Here is a 22,476-nt window from a genome sequence, read left to right as displayed (position 1 = left end):
ATCAGTGCGCCGCCATCTTGCCTTTGCACGCACCTGCGCAGTATCTTCCCCTGGTGCGGCGGCCATTGCAGGGTTCGCGCATGCGCAGGGAGCATTGCGGTGACCATTAGAGATAGCGCACGCGGCGCCAATGTTTCAAGCATATTAATTCAAGCTCCCCCATTTTATCTGTCAGGCTTCTTGCATTAGCAAGCATGCATTTCAGAGTTTTTTTCCGCCTGTACTATTATCTTATCGCCTCCTTCCTTTCTGCGCCCACTTGGTTTAGTCTTTAGAAGTTTTCTAGTATTATCTGTATGTACTATGGGTGTCTCGCTGCTTGTCAAACTCGAACTTGCCCCCATTCTAACTCCATAACCCCTTGTTTCCTCATCTATTCTATTTAGTTCATTCTCTGTTTCATTCCCCTCAGAGTTCCTCTGTTTATTTCAATGAACTGATTTGCTGAGGGGGGGTGAGGTGTACATCCATTGTGGCTAAAAAGAATATATGGTGCTATTGTGATTCCTGGAGGTTGCATGGTCTCAGAGAGAGGAAAGCCAGGTACTGTAGGTGCTATCTTCATTATTTTGACTATGACCAAGCCCCACCTCTCAATTAGACATCATATGGACTTGTATGGGATAGTCCATTCAGAATTTTCAAGAAGAAAATTATTTATAAAATGTTTTTTTTCTTGTTCTTTGCTGTTAGGATTCTGGGGCTCCAGAGTATTGTATCTGGACTTTCAAACATTTAGACATAAAGGACTCAGTCCCCACCTCAGTAACAGGTTTCAGTCTGGGGTCTATGATAAAGAGGGGATAAAGACACTTTATCCAAAAGGAATGCAGAAGATAAAAAATGTATGGGAAATGGATCACTGAAGCTAAAGACAGGGTGGGGAAATATACATCAGCAGAATGCTGTGAACATGAATTAGGGATAATGGTTTTTTTTTTCAAGTATATATGCTAGTGCTTTGTGAGAGATTATTTCTCTGTAGCAGAGTGATTGTTATCACACTGAGGGCAATACTGTACTATTTATCCTAATTGCATGCTCCGCTATTAAATAAAAGGAAATCTACTTTGTGAAACAACTTTCCATCATAGGGTAATCCTATTAAAGACAGTAGGATTGTCTTCCACAAATCTCTTTCCTTGTGTCTCCTCATGAATCTGGTTAAACAGTGATGTAGTAACAATAATAGTAATAGTAATAATAATAGTAATAATAATAATAATAATATGGTATGTTCCCAATCTGGAACTCTTAACCATGGGTTAATAAAATCACACTACACAGCCCAAAGAAAACTGCACAGGCATACTGTATGGGTTCATGTCATTTTATTGTGTGTTCTAATCCCTGAACGATTGGTTAAAATTGAGGGGAAAAGTGGATTTGTTTATATATAAAAAAAAAAAGATCCTTTTTGCCCTGTCGGCTCCCCCATTTTACACACCCTATAAACACATGCTCAGTTAGGAAATTGATGTTTTTTTCAGCAGACAGCTTTAGTAAGTTACTGTGCCCTGCAGTTTATGGGGGCATCTGCACTCACAATGACCTCAGCCACCTGCACCCCAAAATACTTTCCCGCCACATTCTCTACGTGGGTGCTGCTGTCCTCGTATATCGTCTTCATCAGCCCCACCCATGGGATATCTGCTGTGTACCGCGTGCCAGCAATAAAATACTCCACAGAGTATCCGGCCTCTGCTTGTATCTTGGCATTGATGGAGTCGTCCTTGGTTTCGCTGTGACTCCCGGCTGATCCTGTGGTAAAGGATGTGGTGAGTGAGGTTCCCACGGTGGACTCGGCAATGGCAGGGATTCCAGCCTTCACCTGCACCATTACCCCGATCTCCACCGAGCTCTCCCAGCTCCAGCTGGACTCAGTCTGTATGCTAAACATTAGAGAACGTACCACTTGTAGTGGGGGGCTGTCCGCAGGAGCCGCACAGTTCTCCACCCTGGTCCTGGCACTCAGATGTAGTGGCTCGGTCTTCAGGTTCCTCTTATCATTAAATTGGTAAGTGATGTTATAAATCAGCACGCTATTTATGGGTTTGTTGTACTGAACCTGGACACTGGAACTGCGCAGAACGTAGGCTGGCACGTCCATTTCTCCGTGTTTCTTCACCGCAGACATAACGTTGAGTCCTTGCCCATCAGGACTAGTTGTAGTCGCCTTCCAAATGCTGACATCATCCTTGGCCCCGCTGCCACGGTCGTTCCACACCCATGCCCACTGGCCAGGGATCACATGATCCGTGTGGACGCAGCGGAAGTCCTCTGTGGAAGGTACGGTGTTGTGGGTCCCCATGGCCACATACCCCAGTGATATGTAGTGTATAGGACAAACCGGACGCCATATTGACACGTCCTTATCTGCACCGGAGCCTTTGTCCGTCCACACAGCGGTGAAGCTGGTCGGTTTGGCCAGAGATCCTGGCTTCACCTCTTTTACGAACACACCGAACGGCTTCATGTAATTATCAACTGCCACGTGCCCCAAACTGCAGCAGTGATCTGCTCTCCAGATGGACACATCTCTCTTTGCTCCACTCCCTGCAACACAAGGGGAATAAGTGGATTAGAGCAAGAGGAAAGGGGTATGTATGTATAATTGTATTTATATAGTGCCAACAGTGTATGCAGATCTTTACAACATTGCAATACAGGTGGGAAAAATACAAATTATAGGGATAAGAGCAGCAAGGAAATGACACATAAGGGGGACCCTGCCCCGAAGAGCTTACACTCTAAGGCAGGGGTGTGCAAACTTTTTATGCCGAGCCCCCCCTTTCATCCATGCAATTTCTCGGGCCCCCCTGCCTGATGTAATCAAAATCACATGACGTCAGCGCACCTGAGCTGGTTCAGCCAATGAGGGCGAACCAGCTTTGCAACGCCCCTGCCACACGTCTACAAAAAAAAGTATTTATAACAAATTACAACACTTAAAAATAAATATTATGATATTTTTCTAATAGCGTCCCCATTTATGCTGTATTATTAATCTCTCTCTTCCCGCCACATCAGGACCTCTCTCCCCTCTTCCACAGTCTCACACTCCTCTCCCAGTCTCTCCCTCTCCCAGAATTTCTCACTCCCCCTCCAGTGTTTCTATATCCCTCCCCTCAGTGTCTCTCCCTCCCTCCCTCCCCCACTCTCTCTTTCCCTCCCCCAGTGTCTCTCTCACTCCCCCCAGTGTCTCCCTCCCTCCTCCAGTGTCTCTCTCACTTTTTCCCTCCCCCCACGGACGTACTGCATTTCCCCCTCTGCAGTGGAGGTAAGGGGTAGCCAAGGGGGGAGCCAGAGGGGGACATGGTTACATAAATAAATATATTATAGTTGTTTGTCATCAGCATACAGATGATAGCTAAATCCAAAGGAGTTAGTGAGCTTACACAGCGAGAGTGTAGATAGAGAAGAATAGGTGACCGATAAGAGAGCCTTTAGGTACACCAACAGAGAGATCAATAGCAGTAGTGGAGGCAAAAGAGATGCTAAGGGACTGGTGGGTGAGATAGGAGGAGAGTGCTACAGGTGAGAACCAATGGAGGGATAAGCGGGTGTGTGGTTTAAGGGGTGAATAAATGGGTGAATAGAGGGATGATTGGGTGGATGGACTTTCTTTACTCCTCAGCCTTCTCTCACCTCTGTCATTCCAAACATTGATGACCTCATCGGTCTGATATAAAACTATAGCCACATCCTTGGAGTGGGACACGTGCATGGAGTTGGACACGTTGTCAGAGTTCAGTAGGTAGGGGGTCTCCAAGGGGCTTCCGTAATGATTCACTGAGATAAAGGACTCAGAGGATAGACCTGGACATAGAGACAAATCCACAGCATGAGCCACAACAGAACATGTAACACACATCACATGCCATGGACACCTAGCATTGCACTTACTGTACAACACTTATTGCCCCTGTTATAGACTCTGACCCTGCAAAGTGATTCCAATGCTGCCGGGATCAGTGTTAAGGCATGAAGCCATTTTAAATTATTTATAACTAAAAGTTTTCACATGAATATTTCTTGGAGACTGTGACAGGGCCTTTCCCCGGTTTAAAAAGGCAGCACACATAAAGCCTGTCTGTAACTGGTGAGTCCACATGGGAGCTGGTTAATGGCAGATAGAGTAAATTAACAAGTCTCCACCTGGCTCATCAAGCAGGTTTAAATGTGTGTTGCAGAAACTGCCTAGGTCTCTTGAGAACAGAGGGCCTGTGCTGCTAGAAGAGATTCCCAAGGGACCAACCCGTCTATTCCAGGACACAGCGGTCACTGGAACCGCCAGAGGGCACACCCCACGGACACCAACCCATACCTGGACTGAGCAAAAGACCCCTGATAACAGTTACCTCTCTGCACTTTGGGTCAGAGGCTGGTATGAGGCATAGCCTCCCAGCCCTGCAGATAGGGACTGGGAGAGGGAGTTAGCCCCTACAGGGAGATAGGCTGTTTTGTTTGTTTTGTGTGCTTCCTTAAAACTGTATTGTTTGATTCTACAGGCTAAATAAAAGTAAAGTTTTTTTACCCCCAAATCTATGTTTCCCTGGTCATACCTCTGCACTCGTCTCTTACAGAGACCTTCTGGGGACTTCATTTGATTGGTGTGCAATATAAAGGGGATTTGTCACACTGGTTGGGTATTGATACTGTACCTATAGGGTGTGCAGGGTTGTTCTCCACCCTCCAGAGGCCGACATCAGACTTCGCCCCCGATCCGTTGTCCTTCCAGATGGTGAAGAGGAATCCAGGGACCAGTAGGTCTGACCTCACACACCTAATGGCATAAAATATCACACAGAGAGTCAGTGCCCCGTGTTGTGCATTACCCAGAATCCTCTGATGCTAAACCTGGAACAAATAAACAACTATAGCACTATACCCTTTGACAATGAAATATATCAAATATATAAATACTGTTCACAAAAACAACCTGATGAAATGTAAACAGTCAGACAATTATTATATAACAATATATTACAAGTATAGAGTGTCTACTTGCAAACAAAACGTCCTGCAGCCGTGAGTCCTCTGGGGTTATCCAAATCTCATATAAACAGTCTTTGCAAAATAGAGTCCTCCTTGGCGCTGGTACTTGTTACTCTTGCACGATGCAGTACATGAAGAAATGGAAAAACAAATAAGTGTAGAGAACAATAATGAGGTATTACACAATTTAAAAGGACAAAAACCACCTCTGTGTAATTTACCAAAAGCATATAATAGGTGCACCAAATTAAATCAAATAACTGGTGACTGGCAGTAATTTGTGAACACACCACTACCAAACATATACACCCATACACACTCAGAGGGGATCTCAATGGATAATTAACCCTTTGTCCACCAATACTTAAAATATTCACCGTGTATGGTACAAGACGGAAAAACACTTACAAAAGTGTAGCTGAACGATGTTGTTGGAACCACTCAACAAATAGAAATATATATATTTTTCCCTTATATATTACTGCTGGGATATTTCTATTTGCTGAGTGGTTCCAACAACATCGTTCAGCTACACTTTTGTAAGTGTTTTTCCGTCTTGTACCATACACGATGAATATTTTAAGTATTGGTGGACAAAGGGTTAATTATCCATTGAGATCCCCTCTCAGTGTGTATGGGTGTATATGTTTGGTAGTGGTGTGCTCACAAATTACTGCCAGTCACCACTTATTTGATTTAATTTGGTGCACCTATTATATGTGTAACCCTCTTTCACCTCCCCCCCCCCTACATGAGATTGGGTGGGGAACACTCCTTCTGGTTACTCTGAGTGGTCTTGGTGCTGTGACCTGCTGGCATACAGGAGGGCTGAGTGCTCCTCGGTGTGGTGGGGAGAACTAGGACAGGGACAGGAGGTAGTGGTGGGACAGGTTACCTTGTTCCTTGAGTGGTGCACAGCACCTCCAGCCAGTAGGGATCCCCTGGGGTCTCCAGAGGAGAGACCCCCACTGACACTCCATTCTTCTCACACCAGGAACAGTGACACACACACAGCAGCTTCTTTCTGTGGTTCTTTATTCAGAGCAGCATACACAGCATACAGCAGAACATCATAGGCCTGATATTGCTTCTCTGCCCTCTGCTTATGGCAGCATAATTCCCCCCCTCCTTACCCAGGTGGGGCAAGAGGGGGAGAACTATTCTCTGTCCTCTCTCCTCAAGATATTCTCTCAGACTAACTAACTGTCATCTAAATTTAGGAAACATGTCTCAATTTGAATATCCTCAGGGAGTCTCTAGCTTTGAATCATTACAACTCAAAGCTGGATACCGATTGGCTCACACACATCAGGGGGTGTTCCAACCCATATCCACCCTTTGGATTAACATGCTCAAATGTTGCTTAAGCCTGTCCCTGAATATTGCTACAATACTCAGAGCTGAAATGCAAAACAGGCCAATTGAAGGAATTAACCTTTCCACTGCCTGTTCTAACAGGACTGACAGAGGAAAGGCCCAGAATTAGCAATAGCTGCCGAAGGCCAGGCTATATATGCTTTTGGTAAATTACACAGAGGTGGTTTTTGTCCTTTTAAATTGTGTAATACCTCATTATTGTTCTCTACACTTATTTGTTTTTCCATTTCTTCATGTACTGCATCGTGCAAGAGTAACAAGTACCAGCGCCAAGGAGGACTCTATTTTGCAAAGACTGATGCTAAACCTGTTACCTGTAGGTGTTGGCATTGGGCAGATCCTGGTAATTTGGCACTGCCACGTGTCCCAGACACACGTATCCATCTGTGGGGATCATCTGGAAAATCTTCACGTCTTTCTTGGCCCCGCTGCCCTCATCTCTCCAAATCTCCCTAGAATGGAGGATTGTTGGGTATTAATGTATCTTATACTATATTAGTGAAAGCACTGTATGTTTGCCTGCCTGGATGTCCGGTGTCCCTAGGGGAAATCTCATTGGTCCCTTGGCCCGCCCGCCCCCGCACACCTCTCATTGGCCTGAGGCGGAGTGACGGGCCAAAGGACACACAGACACACAGGGACACAGGGACACAGACACACACACACAGGGGGACACACACACACACAGGGACACACACACACACACACACACACAAACACACACACACACAGTGACAGACACACACACACACACACACAGTGACACACACACACACACACACACACACACACACACTGTTACATACATTAGCGGGGCTCACAGTTAGCAGCACCCGCGCGCACCTCCTCCTCTCCCCGTGTCTCCCGCGCTTTCACCCCGACCCCCCCCTCCCCCGGCGCCGCTACAGTCAGCGGGACACACACACTATTATTACCCCTTCAGCGCCCCCCCAACCCCCCCACCCACCCAGTGTCAGCGGCCGTGCGAGACACCCCCTCTATATCTCCCACCTCTCCCCCCCCCACACATATACATGCCCCCCCCTCCCCGGCGCTACAACTCACCCCTCCCCGGCGGGGGAACAGCCAGTGGCCAGGCAGGCTGCCTCGCGGCGCCGAGTGCCCAAGATGGCGGCGCCCGGGACACAGCGGGGGAGCGGCCACAACACGCTGCCTCCCGCCTCAGATCCACCTGGGACCTGCCGGATGGGTGAGTGAGCGGCCTTCACCTCCCCTGCACCCCCCCTTCACCTCCCCTCCACCCCCCCTCCCCTCCAGTGTCAGTGTCTCCCCGATATACCCCCCCCCCGGCGCCGCTACAGTCAGCGGGGGAGCGAGCGAGCGCCCGGGACACAGCGGGAGAGCGGCCACAACACGCTGCCTCCCGCCTCAGATCCACGTGGGACCTGCCGGACGGGTGAGTGAGCGGCCTTCACCTCCCCTCACCCCCTTTCACCTCCCCTCACTCCACTTCTCCCTTCCACCCCCCTTCACCTCCCCATTTACCTCCCCCCCTCCACCCCCCCTTCACCTCCCCTCCACCCCCCCTTCACCTCCCCTCCACCCCCCCCTTCACCTCCCTTCCACCCCCCCCTTCACCTCCCTTCCACCCCCCCTCCCTTCACCTCCCTTCCACTCCCCCCCCTTCACCTCCGGTCCACCCCCCCCCCTTCACCTCCCCTCCACCCCCCCTTCACCTCCCCTCCACCCCCCCTTCCCACCGCCTCCCCCCCCTTCCCACCGCCTCCCCCCCCCCTTCCCACGCCTCCCCCCCCCCTTCCCACCGCCTCCCCCCCCCCTTCCCACCGCCTCCCCCCCTCCTTCCCACCGCCTCCCCTTCCCACCGCCCCCCCCCCTTCCCACCGCCCCCCCCCTTCCCACCGCCCCCCCCCTTCCCCTCCTTCCCACCGCCTCCCCCCCCCTTCCCACCGCCTCCCAGCCCCCCTTCCCACCGCCTCCCCCCCCCCTTCCCACGCCTCCCCCCCCTTCCCACCGCCTCCCCCCCCCCTTCCCACCGCCTCCCCCCCTCCTTCCCACCGCCCCCCCCCCCTTCCCACCGCCCCCCCCCTTCCCACCGCCCCCCCCCTTCCCCTCCTTCCCACCGCCTCCCCCCCCCTTCCCACCGCCTCCCAGCCCCCCTTCCCACCGCCTCCCCCCACCCCTTCCCACCGCCTCCCACCCCCCCTTCCCACCCCCCCTTCCCACCGCCTCCCACCCCCCCTTCCCACCGCCTCCCCCTTCCTTCCCACCGCCTCCCTCCCCCCCTTCCCACCGCCTCCCACCCACCGCCTCCCACCCCCCGCCTTCCCACCTCCTCCCACCCCCCGCCTTCCCACCGCCTCCCACCTCCCGCCTTCCCTCCACCTCCCCCTTCCCACCTCCTCCCCCTTCCCACCACCTCACCCCTCCCCCCCTTCCCACCACCTCACCCCTCCCCCCCTTCCCACCACCTCACCCCTCCCCCCCTTCCCACCACCTCCCACCCCTTTCCACCACCTCCCCCCCTTCCCACCACCTCCCCCCCCTTCCCACCACCTCCCCCCCTTCCCACCACCTCCACCCTCCCCCCTTCCCACCACCTCCCCCCTCCCCCCCTTCCCACCACCTCCCCCCTCCCCCCCTTCCCACCACCTCCCCCCCTTCCCACCTCCTCCCCCTTCCCACCGCCTTCCCCCTCCTCCCCCTTTCCACCACCTTCCCCCTCCTCCCCCTTCCCACCACATCCCCCCTTCTCTCCCTTTCCACCACCTTCCCCCTCCTCTAACCCTTCCCCCCCCCTCCTCTAACCCTTCCCCCCCCCTCCTCTAACCCTTCCCCCCCCTCCTCTAACCCTTCCCCCCCCCTCCTCTAACCCTTCCCCCCCCTCCTCTAACCCTTCCCCCCCTCCTCTAACCCTTCCCCCCCTCCTCTAACCCTTCCCCCCCTCCTCTAACCCTTCCCACCTCCTCCACCCCTTGCCCCCCTCCTCCACCCCCTCCTCCCCTTCCCGCCGCCCTTCGCCTTCATGCCCGCCTTACCGCCTCCCCACCCCCGCCTCTGCCTTTCACCCGCCCTTACTCCGGCCGCCTCTGCCTTTCACCCACCGCCTCACAGCCGCTGCACGCACTCAACAGACACCCGCCACACTCGACACATACCTGCCGCCACACACACCTGCTGCCTCCCGCCCCTACGCACCGACATCACTGACCCACCGCCTCACACCCTAGCAGGACCCCCACTCACAGACAGCACTCACAACCCACGCGCCAGCCGCCGCCTCACACCCTTGCAGGACCCCCACTCACAGACAGCACTCACAACCCACGCGCCACCCGCCGCCTCACACCCTAGCAGGACCCCCATTCACAGACAGCACTCACAACCCACGCACCACCCGCCACCTCACACCCTAGCAGGACCCCCACTCGCACACAGCACTCACAACCAACGCGCCACCCGCCGCCTCACACCCTAGCAGGACACACGACTCAGATTTTTACATCACTTATGGCACCAAAATATACATTGTACTGTGGTGTGGTTACAATAAACCATTTTTATACAACATCGTATTACATTTTCTTCCATCTTTCTTTTCAATATTATTATCCAACCTTTACAACAAACAGTCACCTATTGTTCCACGATTTATAAATAATACTACCTATTACGCATTTACATCCCGGGCAACGCCGGGTCTCTCAGCTAGTCATTCATATAGTAACAGTAAAAAACTCCCCCCGCTGAGCCATATCACCCCCACTGAGCCATATTACCCCCACTGAGCCATATCACCCCCACTGAGCAATATACTCCCACTATAACCTCTCCAACTAAGCCATATAACTACCCCCACTGTGCCATGTAACTCATCTCACTGTTACATAACCCCTCCCACTGCATCATATAACCGGCCCCACTGTGCATGTAATTCCTCTGTGTACTGCTCCCACTGTGCCCAATAACCCTTCTCTAGAAGATTTCCCAGCGGCGACTTGCAATGCAGCAGTTTGGTTACGGCCTGAAGGAAATGACCAAATGTCCCATTCCGCCATATAACCCCGTGCACTGTCATAGAACCCGTCCCACTGTGCCATGTAACTCCTCCCACTATCATATAACTCATCCCACTGTTATATAATCTCTCAGTCATGTAACCCCTCCCACTGTGCCATGTAACTCCTCCCACTGTCATATAACTCATCCCACTGTTATATAATCTCTCACAGTCATAGAACCTGCCCCACTGTGCCATGTAACTCCTCCAACTATCATATAACTCATCCCACTGTTCTATAATCTCTCAGTCATGTAACCCCTCCCACTGTGCCATGTAACTCCTCCCACTGTCATATAATTCATCCCACTGAGTTATATAATCTCTCACAGTCATAGAACCCGTCCCACTGTGCCATGTAACTCCTCCCACTGTATCATAAAGCCTCTCACACTGCACCATGTAACCCTGTCCCACAGCGTCACATAACCCCTAACTGTACCATATAAACCCTCACACTGTCATATAACCTGTCCCACTGTGCCATGTGACTCCTCCCACTGTGCCATGTAACTCCTCCCAATGTGCCATGTAACTCCTCCCACTGTGCCATGTAGCTCCTCCCAGTGTCATATAACCCCTCCCACTGTGTCCTCTCACTGTACCGTACACCTCCTGCCTAACCCTTCCCACTGCATCATATATCACCTCCCACTGTGCCATGTAACTCCTTCTATTGCTCAATATAACTGCATCAATTGCTCCTCTCTCTGTACCTGAAGCTGTGTGGGGGTCTCAAATTCCCATCCTTTTTATCCTTTAAAACCACAGCTGCATTGTGGGGAGGGGAATGATTGTCCACAGCCACGTCTCCCAAGGGGTAAAACCCTGAAAGGGGAAAAGAGGCCACGTCATTTTGGGGTATAACTCTGCAGTGTCTTTCATGTCACACACACAGTCTCTATGCCTGTCCTATGTGTGACAGGATTTAGCTTCCTCCCTTTTACAGAGATGTCCCTATTTGTATGAGGAAAGTGACAGTGATATGTTTAATGGGTTCAAGGGTCACTGATTGTGTCACCCTGGAGGAGATGTGGCAGACTCCATGTCCACATGCCCCCTTTGCCCCCTTTCTAATGATTCTCCTCCCGTTAGTTGGTGAAAGATTAAGGATATGAGGGTTTAAGCATGGCTGGAGGAGACACGTAGGCCTCTGTACATCAAGCTGCGGTAAAAATAACACCTTTTTTTTTTTATCGGGTCCGGTAAAAAATAGGTCTAAGGCCGAGTCCATAGAAGGACAGGCCGCGCTGAGCCGTGCGGACGCTCAGCGCTGAGCCCCTGCATCCTCAATGAGGATGCCTTGAGAGGGGGCTCACGCGAGCGTCAGCAGGCGTGCTGAGGCTTTGGAATTTTCAGCCGACAGTCAAGCTGTTTTTCAGCGCGCTGTCGGCTGAAAACATCCAATCAGCCTGAAGCAGCGTCAATGTCACGGCGCCGTGACGTCAGTGCGTCGCGGGCGATTGGCCCAGCGACGTCACTGCCCCGCCTCCAACCACCTCCCCCCGGCTCCCTTCGCACACGCTGGCTCGCCTGCAAGTCCATGGAATAGCGCTGACTTCAGCAGGCGAGCCTCAGCGTCAGCGCGCCTCCGCCCTGATCAAGCCTCTATGGCCCCGGCCTAATGCTGCATTTTTTGGTAATACAGCTGAATCCCGTTATAACGCAGTGCTTGGGGTCCACATATTGCCACTGAGTTATAACGGGGATTGCAGGAAAAAAATGGCTGCCGCAATCAGGGGTTCCGCATCCACCAGTGTGTGTTTGTGTGAGGGGAGGGGAGAGAGAGTGGAGGGGAGAGGAAGGTGAAGATCCAATCCACCTCCTGTGTGTGCAGATCCCTCTGATCGGATATATCCACTATTACCTGCTCCTCCTTCTCCTAATACTCTTGCTACTGTGCCCCGTATTATTACTGCACTGTCTGAGCTCAGGATGAGAGGAGCTGGGGAGCCTGAGCAGGACTGCAGCAGTGATTGAGTGAGTTAGTGAGTGAGTGAGTGAGTGAGTGAGTGAGTGAGTGAGTGAGTGTTTGGCTTGAATCTAATTCACGTTCCGAGCTCCGCCGGGAAATTAGTTTCTCAGAGGAATCATGGTAAAAACACAGGTCCTTCCAAAGTCCTTTATGTACAGTAATATACACTGCATTATTTTTCTGTTTATTTTTAATTATTAATGAAAGCAAAACATGTGAGTTGTAATGCAGATCTGCACAGAATTATATTTCCAATATTGTTTATATTAATAAGGAGTGGAGACTGTCTATCTCATTTCAGTGTATACAGTAGAAATTATTTGAGCCACAAAAAAATGCATATTTCCTTTCAAGCCATAAAGCTTTGAAAAAAAATAAATACATTTTTTTTTAAAACCTTGTAGATGTTTTAAATTGGGAGCCACGCTCAGCCCGCGTTATAGCGGATCGCGCTATAACGGGGTTGAGCTGTATCAGTCATACATCAAATTCTGATATTGATTGGAACGGGATTATCGGCAGATATAGTGCACATTTTTTATCACATACTCCAGGCTGGCCATTATATACATAGGCAAGATAAGCTAAACAAACCCGAACTAGATGCTAAAATAACCCCATAAATACATTACAGTAAATATTAACCCCTTTAGTAGTCCAAGTGGTCAACTAGCTATGGTTTCCATGAATAGATGACCACAAAAGGCTAAGTGTGAACCTAGATTGCCAATGTGACTATCAATGGTGACCATTCAAAAAATTGGATTACTCACCGTCCAAATCCAATAAAAGGGGCAATGCCCAAACATAAAAAAAACACCAAAATAACCAGTCAAAGCCCAGGGGGTAGTTGCCCTGAGTGTGTGGTTAGGTTAATGCTTAACTAGCCACTAAAGTGGCCAAGGGAGTAGGTAGTTTGATGCCTTTGGTATTACCTTGGTAACAACAGGCATCAAATGGGTTCATGTTAATTCTACGATAGGGTTCTGTAATAATAAATATTACAGAAGCCTATGATAGAAATATTATTAAACTTATCGCAATGCTGTAATTAATGCATTATTAACAGTCGTGTTAATTCCCGCATGGTGACTTTGGGTAAAATATCACACCCGGTAAATTACCGCAATCTTGATGTATACCATCTAAAAATTACAGTAATAATAATATTGCGGGTACCATGTTAACTCCATTTTAATGGAGATTGATTTATCTGAGCCATATAGTGGTATTCTGCCACTAAATTGCAGAGGTAGTTTGCCAAGAGGTGTGGATGTAAGTTTAACAGTAAACAGTTGGTGAACAAGGTCTGTGTGTATGGAATTGTATGTCTTTATTTATATAGCGCCATTAATGTACATAGCACTTCACAGTAGTAATACACGTGGTAATCAAATAAATAACAGATAATATAAATAACAGATCATGGGAATAAGTGCTTCAGACATAAAAGTAACATTAAGGAAGAGGAGTCCCTGCCCCGAGGAGCTTACAATCTAATTGGTAGGTAGGGAGAACGTATAGAGACAGTAGGAGGGAGTTCTGGTAAGTGCGTCTGCAGGGGGCCAAGATTTATGTATCATGTGTTCAGAAAATCCACAGTGCTATTCATATGCTTCTTTAAGCAAGTGTGTCTTAAGGTGGGTCTTAAAGGTGGATAGAGAGGGTGCTAGTCAGGTACTGAGGGGAAGGGTATTCCAGAGGTGCGGGGCAGTCACTAAAAAAGGTTTAAGGTGGGAGAGGGCTTTAGATACAAAGGGGGTAGAAAGAAGACATTCTTGAGAAGAACGCAAGAGTCGGGATGGTGCAATTGTCATTTCAAATCCCAGATAGCCAGCTGAGGAAATCACATGTTATCACTGTTTCACGCTCTCTTACCTGCCTCGATCATCACCGGTCTCCATATGGACACATCCTTTGTTGCCCCGCTGCCCGTGTCATCCCAGATCAGGTCATACTGAGGGGTGAAGGCGTAAGTAAGCTTCTCTGGGGAGGGGACAGACAGATTGTCACGGGAGACCAGGCCATTTACACCTTTTTACCAGAATCATGCATTGAGCAAAACGAGTTCATGAAATAAATTGTCAATTTATTCACAGGAAAAGGCAAACACACAAACTACAGCAAAAAGACACCCTTACTTGGGAATTGGGGTTGAAAAACTATACTTTCCTAGGTGTAGGGGCTTATCAATCCAAAGCTTACACTAAAAAATCTTGGAGCTGAAATCAACCTGCAGTTCCAAACGCCACAGCTCCCCTCTCTCTCCAAAGGGCTGGAATTCACTTGGTGCTTAGAATGTTAGAAAACTTTGAGAGACCTTGGAGAACATTGGAAAACACTATCTAATGGGCGCAAGGTGTTATAATACCTCTGACTTTCATTCAAAAAATAGTATAGCCCAATCCAAAGCTTGAGAAATTTCTCCACCGCCAATCAGAGACCAGCTGGTAGACACAACAGGAAATCTGAATGAAATCTGAATGAACAGGGGGCATGGGCAATTTGGCACCTCTGGCCCTGGTTCCCTCAATGCCACCCACGGTGACAGGCTCCTGCCAGTCTGGTGGGATCAATGGAAATGCAAAGGGCATCCATTGATCTCAGGACGTGGATACTTGTTCTTCCCTCCTGCCCAAATGGTCTTGACACCTCAGTCACATCCTCTGTGGCTTTCATCTCCACCGTATGAGTAGATACAGTGGCACCCAAGTTGGTAGCCCACTGGCTCACTCAGAACACTGGTTCTGAACATCCCAGTTCATCTCTGTGCACAAGCAGATATGTTTTAAAACACACTGTTACTTAAAATATACACTAAAAGTATCCTAAGTCTTTTGGTTATGGGATATAGAATAAGAAGCTGCACGTTATTTCTTACTAGCAATATTCCCCACACTATATACAATAAACTTAGGACTGGACTTTTAAAAGTCCCCTCTGTAGATGGTTGGAGCACCCCAGAACCCCTATACAGGTTCTGGGTGACCTGGGCATTTACTTGGTATCCCCATTAACCTAGGGACCCCTTGACTGTTTCAGGGACACCAAACATCCATATGCCCCATTTACTTTTCTGGGCTGTGCTGATGCAGAGACCCCAGTGGTTAGTCGAACAAGCATTCTCAAGGGGAGATATTACCGAGACAATGTGTCTACATGCATCCAAGCATCCAACCTAATTCCTGGGTACATTTTTAGGGGAACCAGCAACTATGGGCCATGACTAGATAGACACAATCAGACAACACTTTCTCCGCAAAATCTTCCCTGAAACTCATATCACAGTAATCCCTGCTTGCTGGCATGCCTGGAAAGGTAAAAACACAAAAGTATTTATTGTCGCATAATTACAGGTAATGGTTTTACAACAGTCGGGTCCAAGGGCTGACACTCCTGAACCCCAAAACATGAATCAGAGGTAACCTTTTATAAGTGAGCCTGGCTACCTCTTCACCATCACACAGGTCACATAGCGTCCTCATAACTTCCCAGCACCTTGATATGGAGCTGACCTCAATAACCCATCTCAGTGCCGTGGAGCACCCCAAAAAAACACTGCTTAGCATATGATTCTCAATACCTTGTATTTAAGGCTGTATTATACTATTCTTAAATACCCTATTAACCCCCTAAAGATGGCATTCCGATGGAGGTGACTCAGTGCGCTACCTGTCCTACCGTGATCACTAACGATATTGTGACTCGTTATCTACTAATTGACTGACCATGTTTCACTCACCTGCACTAACAAACGGTGCCAAGATCAGACTGAGAAGGAACAGGGGCAGAATGAGTCGACACATCGCTGTCTGCACCACAAAGGGACCTGTCAGGACACATATCATCATTGTCCTGTCATCTGAATTTCTCAGTGTAAGAGAGAGAAACATGAGAAGAGGGTGCAAGAGAGAGAGGGGGGAGAGAAACAGAGGGGCGGAGAAGGAAGGAGCAAGAGAGAGAGATTAAGCGAGCAAGAGAGGGAGGTAAAGTGTGTGATATGAACAGGAAGAGAGAGAAAATAAGAAGCAGTCTCACTCATTAATATACAGTCTCACTCATCAGTATACAGCATATATAGTATGCACTCACTTTCCGTGTGGTCCTTCAGACGGTTAGATTCTCTCCCCCTCAGTTACACTCTCTCTTATAGACTCAGCCCCTCACATTGTAGGGGGGGGGTGAGCTGGTGAACTTCTGCTGTCTCTGCTCCTCACACATTGTGTAATTATTGTTACATTGTATTGATAAATGTGTGTTTGTTCTGGAAGGGATCCCAAGGTGGCTGGTCAGTGACAGCTCATGGATGGCCCAGGGATGCACTTACCAAGCGATTTTGTATGTGTCACTATTCAGAAAGCTTCGATAACATGTCAAAATAGCTTGTAAAAGATTTATTAACGATCATTATCACTCTGCTCTGACAAGCTGTGCGGTAGCTCAAAAAAGGCAAAAACGCATTTTTTTCTGCCAGTAACTGCTATTCAGGTAGCTTTGATATGCACATTGTGTCTTAAACATGCTTATTTTGTTTTCGCCATCTAAGGGGTGGTGAGATAGGAAATGCAATGATGAGGAGGAGGTATCTCCAGTTGTATACAGTATATTCCCCCTCACACCTCCCTCCTAATAAGTTAGGGAGAGATGCCAGTGCTGAAAAATGAACATACCTGAGGAACCATCGGAGATATGCGAATGTCTTTCCAAAGCATATTTAAATGAGTCACACATTTTCATAATCCGTCAACGGATTGCTGAATTCACGGATTGGATTCGTAATAATAATAAAAATCAACAAAACGCAAATCGTGCTTTTGGACATTGATCCGCGGAAATCTGGTGACCAAAGGAACCAGCCGATCCACTGCGGATCCAAATCTATACAACAAAAGACAAAAATACACAAGCGTTATAAGCCTGCAGCCATGTCTAGGCATGACCACTATGCAGGTCCCAACACTACCTGTAGGTATTTTCATTTATCTCTACAGTGGAGGGAGAACGGTCTCAAGAATAGAGCAGTCCTGCATAGGTACATGGAAAAACAATGCTACTTACAAAGTGGGGAGGAGTGAGCTTAAACCCAGGGAGGAGGGGCCACCAACCTCCAAACAACTGTTACCAGTTGACAATTAATGAACACACAATTCCTGCAAGCTCTAACCCTAGCACCCACCACAATATATACTGTATATAAGCTCGGCTAACACGGTACAAATACCTCTACACACACATATATATATGTAGAGGTATCTGTACCATGTTAGCCGAGCTTAATAATCAAAAACAAATACTCAATACCGATATCCACAGAACGGTATTGAGTATTTGTTATTGATCATATATGTATATGTGGTGGGTGCTGGGTTTAATCTTGCAGGGATTGTGTGTTCATTAATTGTCAACTGGTAACAGTGTGTGTGTCAGAAGGAGTGCTTCTGAGCATGGCTAAATGTATACAACAAAAGACAAAAACACCCAAATGCTATATCCAATGTGACAGAAAATACATAGTAAAATACTTTAATGTGTGTATCCTCATAAGTAAGGGTCATTTAGTTAAACCCTTTGGCCAAAGCGGTCGAAGAACTCTTGAATCTCTCGGATTTACCATCTCCCCTCATTCGTCTGCGGGGCATCTTTATTTGTTTTTTTGCTATTCAAAACAAATCCCATGTAGAGTTTTAGCCTGTCCTTCCTTGCTGGGGGCCCGGAAAAAAAATGTCACCGGGGCCCGAAACCTCTCTTGGCGGCCCTGCACACAGTAGCATGACACGCAGGACTTTTCAAACTTGCTAGGACGCCACTAGCATCCCTATGGTACTGTGGTACCCAGAGACTCTCGGCGTATGGGAGAGCACTTAGTTGGCTAGGATTCCGCCGTAACCTCTGTTTTGGTGATTTATAGCTATTTTTATGTGTTGTGCTGTGTCTGCTGACTCAGGCCGGAATAAATATCCTTTATTTGACTCTTTTGTCCTGTCTGGTGCCTTCATCCCGGTAAATTGTCCTGGTCTCCTGTGACAGTCTGTCATAAAGGGACATGTTCTCGCTGCTGCAGCCTTGGGCAGATACCCCAATCCACCTGCCTCAAAGGTCAGTCTTCTGTCATCCCTGGGAAATCCATCTCAACACAAGTGTGTGCCTTTGTAAGAGGGAACCCAGGAGTCTGTCAACTGGCCCCTCCTCCCTGGGTTTAAGCTCACTCCTCCCCACTTTTTAAGTATCAGGTTTTTCAAGACTCCTGGATGAAGTTATCATTCTTACTGTATTCAATAAAGGATTTTTCTGGATTAAAATAAGAAAATCACCTGGTGCCTTAATTTCGAAAAGAGACTTCCTCACACCAACACAGCCCAGCCTGAATCCTCAATAGAAGCAGCACTAATGGCATCATAACACTTCATTTTGTCTATTCTTTAGATAGATTCACAGATAGGCAGACATAGAAAGACAGACAGATATGATAGATTAGATAGATACTGTAGATAGATAGATATTGTAGATCAGGGGTGCGCAAACCTGGGGGGAGCGGCGGTAACAGAGGCCCCGCACCCTTCCCCAAGGCATTTAAATTAAATGCCAGGGGAGATGTGAGGCCTCTGTAACATCTCTTAACTGCTGGCAGCCGGGTCTTCGGCAATGCATCGCCATGGCAACACGGCGTTAAATGACGCCGCGGGGTCACGTCACGTGATGCGTCACCATGGTAATGCACGCCAAATTATGCTGTGGGGTCACGTGACGTGATGCGTCGCCATGGTAATGCACGCCAAATTATGCTGTGGGGTCACGTGACGTGATGCGTCGCCATGGTAATGCACGCCAAATTATGCTGTGGGATCACGGGACAGGACGTCACATGACCTGCAGCGTTATTTGACGCTGGGTCGTAGGAGAGAGGGGGGCTCGAACGCTGGGGCTGCGAGGCAGGAGGGGCACAGGTCAAAAACTTTGCGCACCCCTGCTGTAGGTAGACAGACAGACAGACACTGTAGATAGATTAGATAGAGACAGGCAGACAGGTGGAGGGGGTGAGGTTCTCTGGATACTTTGGCTCCTATTCTGTTTATTTAAAATTATTTGCTAGGTGAAAGGTTCATGTTGCATAGTGTAGAATGTGTGTCCAAATTCAGCAACACACGCAGATTACAGAGGTGTCCTGTGGACTGTGGACTGTGTATAAGGCAATGTCCAGCGGGGCATTTATAGGAGCGTAGCATAGGCTTATGACACGTGTAATGGGTTATATCTTCGGGGTTGATGATGCCTTAATTTCTTTCTTTTTTTTTGCCCCTCTGGCATATGATGGATTAAAATAAATCAGGCAATTTGAATAATTTCCTACAATAAAGTATTGTGGTAGCGTTACCATTTCGGCATATAGACGCTAGACACCATAATAACGGGGATTCCATGTGTATATACATACAGAGCCTGACATTAGCACAGCCCTATGTATGCCCTATTTGCTCACATTAATTGCACTACTCACAAAGGTAAGTATGATACTGGCTTTAGCCAGATTTTAATTGCACTACTCACATAAGCTCATGCTTTATTTAACCCCTTCAGGGCTTTAACACTTTTTTCACTAGTCCATGGGACAATTATTACATATATATACAGTATAGTGTAGGTACCTGCATTAAACGGGTTGCCTTGACGTGGCATGAAGGCTTACAAATGCTTTGGCCAAAGGGTTTAACCAAATACCCTTTTTCATGAGAATATTATTTTATCTTAGCCTAATTGGTAGGAGCGCAGGAATCGTTCTTTTTGTTGCCCTATTTGAGAGGCATTAGACACTTTGTAATGTATATACAGTACTGCGTGGTTATAAATAGCATATATTGGGAATATAGCTATTCAAGCATCCCATTGGGACCCTGTCTGGTTTATGTATGCCTATATGCAGATCTATTTCTTGTACCTGTTCACAAAGACTCTATATTCTTTGTATACCTTCTACATATAAGATAATAGCTTTACCTTTGGCTCTTGTTTGATATTGAGTCTGCTGCAGGGCCGTAGCTAAAGCCCAGGGGACCGTGCTCTTGGGGGGACCGTGCTCTTGGGGGGACCGTGCTCTTGGGGGGACCGTGCTCTTGGGGGGACCGTGCTCTTGGGGGGACCGCTCTCCACCAGTTGGCGGCCCGGCCTCCTGTCCCCACATTACTTCCCTGCAGCAAGTACAGAGGGAAATCCCTTCCTCTGCAGGTGGGCGGGGCCTGGGTCTGTGGGTTAGGATGCCGTAGGGAGGACAAAGGGGAAATTCCTTCCTCTGCAGGGCCTCCACAGGTGGGCGGGGCCTCAAGTAGTGCAGCGTGGGACTGGAGCTGCAGCCTGAGACAGGCTGGGAAAGGTAACGCTGTGTGCATGGTCAGCACTGACCCGTGCTGAGCCGAGCTCACGCTCGGCACTGAGCCCCTGCAGCCGCAATGAGAGCGGCTTTAGCAGTGGCTCACGCACGCGTCCGCAGGCGTGCGGAAGCGTAGTCGACATGTCAGTTTAAAGTTTCGGCGCTCACGGGAGCCCAGGGCCGGTCACGTGAGCGGTTCGCCCAATGAGGACGAACCAGCTCTGTGACGTCACTGGCCCGTCCCCGACACGCCCCCGGACGGCGCGCGAACTAAGGCCAGGGAAAGCACCCGCTTTCCCTCAGCGCGCCTCCGCACGGCTTAAGTCACTATGGACTTAGCCTAAGAGGGAGGGGAAGCGTTAAAGCACAGGGGTAAAAACTGACATGAAAGGGAAGAAGACAGAAAAGAAGAGACACAGAGAGAAAATGACGTACAAGAGAGAAATACATAAGAGGGAAAAGAAAGACATGAGAGAGCAGAGACCCCAGAGAGACAGAGAGGGGCAGAGAAAGAGGGGGAGAGGGCAGGAGAGAAGCAGGCGTAGAGGCAGAGAGAGGCGGGGCAGAGAGTGTAGAGACGTGAGGGGGCCCTGAATTATTTTTTTTGCCCGGGGCCTGTACATCTAGCTATGTCACTGGTCTGTTGTGAATTAAACTGCACAGGATGCACTATTTGGCTACATTCTGAGTCATCTAAATGCATTATACATGATAGATACTTTTGATCATATTTCCCATACTTGGATGGTTGGTATTTATTGGAGATACTCTTGAATATATGTATTAGCTTTATCCACAAACACTTATTTACATGTTTGGGCTCCTATATACATCCCATGACCAAAGAGCCTCTTTCTATGTGGCTGCCCTTGAGTCATGTACTGGTAAAAAATGAGTCCCATTGAGTAACTGAAATAGAAGCAATTCATAGGATGCCTAGGTGTGTGGCTGGCCATGGCATGAATGTGAACAGGACTACGCTAACCGCCGGAGTACGGAGCCTGAGGGATCCCACTTCACAACCCGCCCATATGCAAACCACTGCAGCAGCCCGGACACTCAAATCCCCTGCTTGATTGAAGAGAAAAACTCACGGAATAAGTAGCCGCTGGAGGTAGATGCAGGCGTGCTCCCTGCCGCGATGTGCTGCAGAACCAAAGAACGAGAAAGGCGGTGCCCTGCTCCAAAACAAACCATGGGCTGGAGGGCAAAGATGGTCTAAAAAAAAACACCAATTTATTACCACATGGATGAAAACGGAGGACCACAAACAGTCCTTCTAATGCGTTTCATGCTGGATAGCACTTTGACAAGGCGCTATCCAGAGCAAAACATAAGAGGGACTGTTTGTGGTCCTCTGTTTTTATCCATGTGATAATAGTGTTTTTTAGCCCATTTTTGCCCTCCGGGCCATGCTTTCTTTTCTTGGAGCAGTGCACCGCCTTTCTTCGCCCAGCAACCTTTCTGTGTAAGTTATAGGATTTTTGTATACTTCCCCCTTTATTTTGCCGACTGTATGTTATCCCTTTTGTGTACTGTATGTTTCTCTTTTAAAACCCATTACTTTAATATGTATTGTTGTGACCGAGTGCTGGCCCACATGGCTGTTTGCATTTGTATTCATTATTGTGCTGTAACTGTTGGTGGGATTTTGCTGGTGTGCTTCCTGGGAACCCTGCACTGGCTGAGGTCTCATTATACTCTCACTCAGTGGTCTCTGAGGAC

At 48.6% G+C, this 22,476-nt stretch overlaps 1 protein-coding gene across 2 annotated transcripts; it reads right to left on the bottom strand.

The window, feature by feature from the left end:
* Positions 1 to 1,316: 1,316 nt before the first annotated feature.
* Positions 1,317 to 17,141, bottom strand: LOC142502662 (uncharacterized). Of its 2 annotated transcripts, none has more exons than XM_075613921.1 (8): positions 17,060 to 17,141; positions 16,132 to 16,218; positions 14,268 to 14,375; positions 11,131 to 11,242; positions 6,690 to 6,827; positions 4,665 to 4,786; positions 3,649 to 3,819; positions 1,317 to 2,556 (listed from the first exon to the last, which is right to left on the bottom strand). In XM_075613921.1, the coding sequence occupies exons 1-8, from the start codon at positions 17,124 to 17,126 to the stop codon at positions 1,508 to 1,510; spliced, it is 1,854 nt and encodes a 617-aa protein (XP_075470036.1). In that variant the 5' UTR covers positions 17,127 to 17,141; the 3' UTR covers positions 1,317 to 1,507. The 2 variants fall into 2 exon arrangements, with proteins under 2 accessions (XP_075470036.1, XP_075470037.1); XM_075613922.1 differs by lacking the exon at positions 17,060 to 17,141 and adding an exon at positions 16,482 to 16,630.
* Between the last annotated feature and the right edge of the window lie 5,335 nt (positions 17,142 to 22,476).

Source organism: Ascaphus truei, chromosome 9 (assembly GCF_040206685.1).
Source record: "Ascaphus truei isolate aAscTru1 chromosome 9, aAscTru1.hap1, whole genome shotgun sequence".
NCBI lineage: Eukaryota > Metazoa > Chordata > Amphibia > Anura > Ascaphidae > Ascaphus > Ascaphus truei.
This window is presented reverse-complemented; position numbering and strand designations above follow the sequence as displayed.

Bases quoted from the DNA above. Each gene is read 5' to 3' on its own strand.
- LOC142502662 (XM_075613921.1), bottom strand. From the start codon at position 17,126: ATGAAAATGTGTGACTCATTTAAATATGCTTTGGAAAGACATTCGCAT. The intron at 6,828-11,130 runs GTACAGAGAGAG...CCTCCATTCTAG, and splicing joins AGACCCCCACACAGCTTCAG to GGAGATTTGGAGAGATGAGG. The intron at 4,787-6,689 runs GTAACAGGTTTA...TTATGCCATTAG, and splicing joins CCCAATGCCAACACCTACAG to GTGTGTGAGGTCAGACCTAC.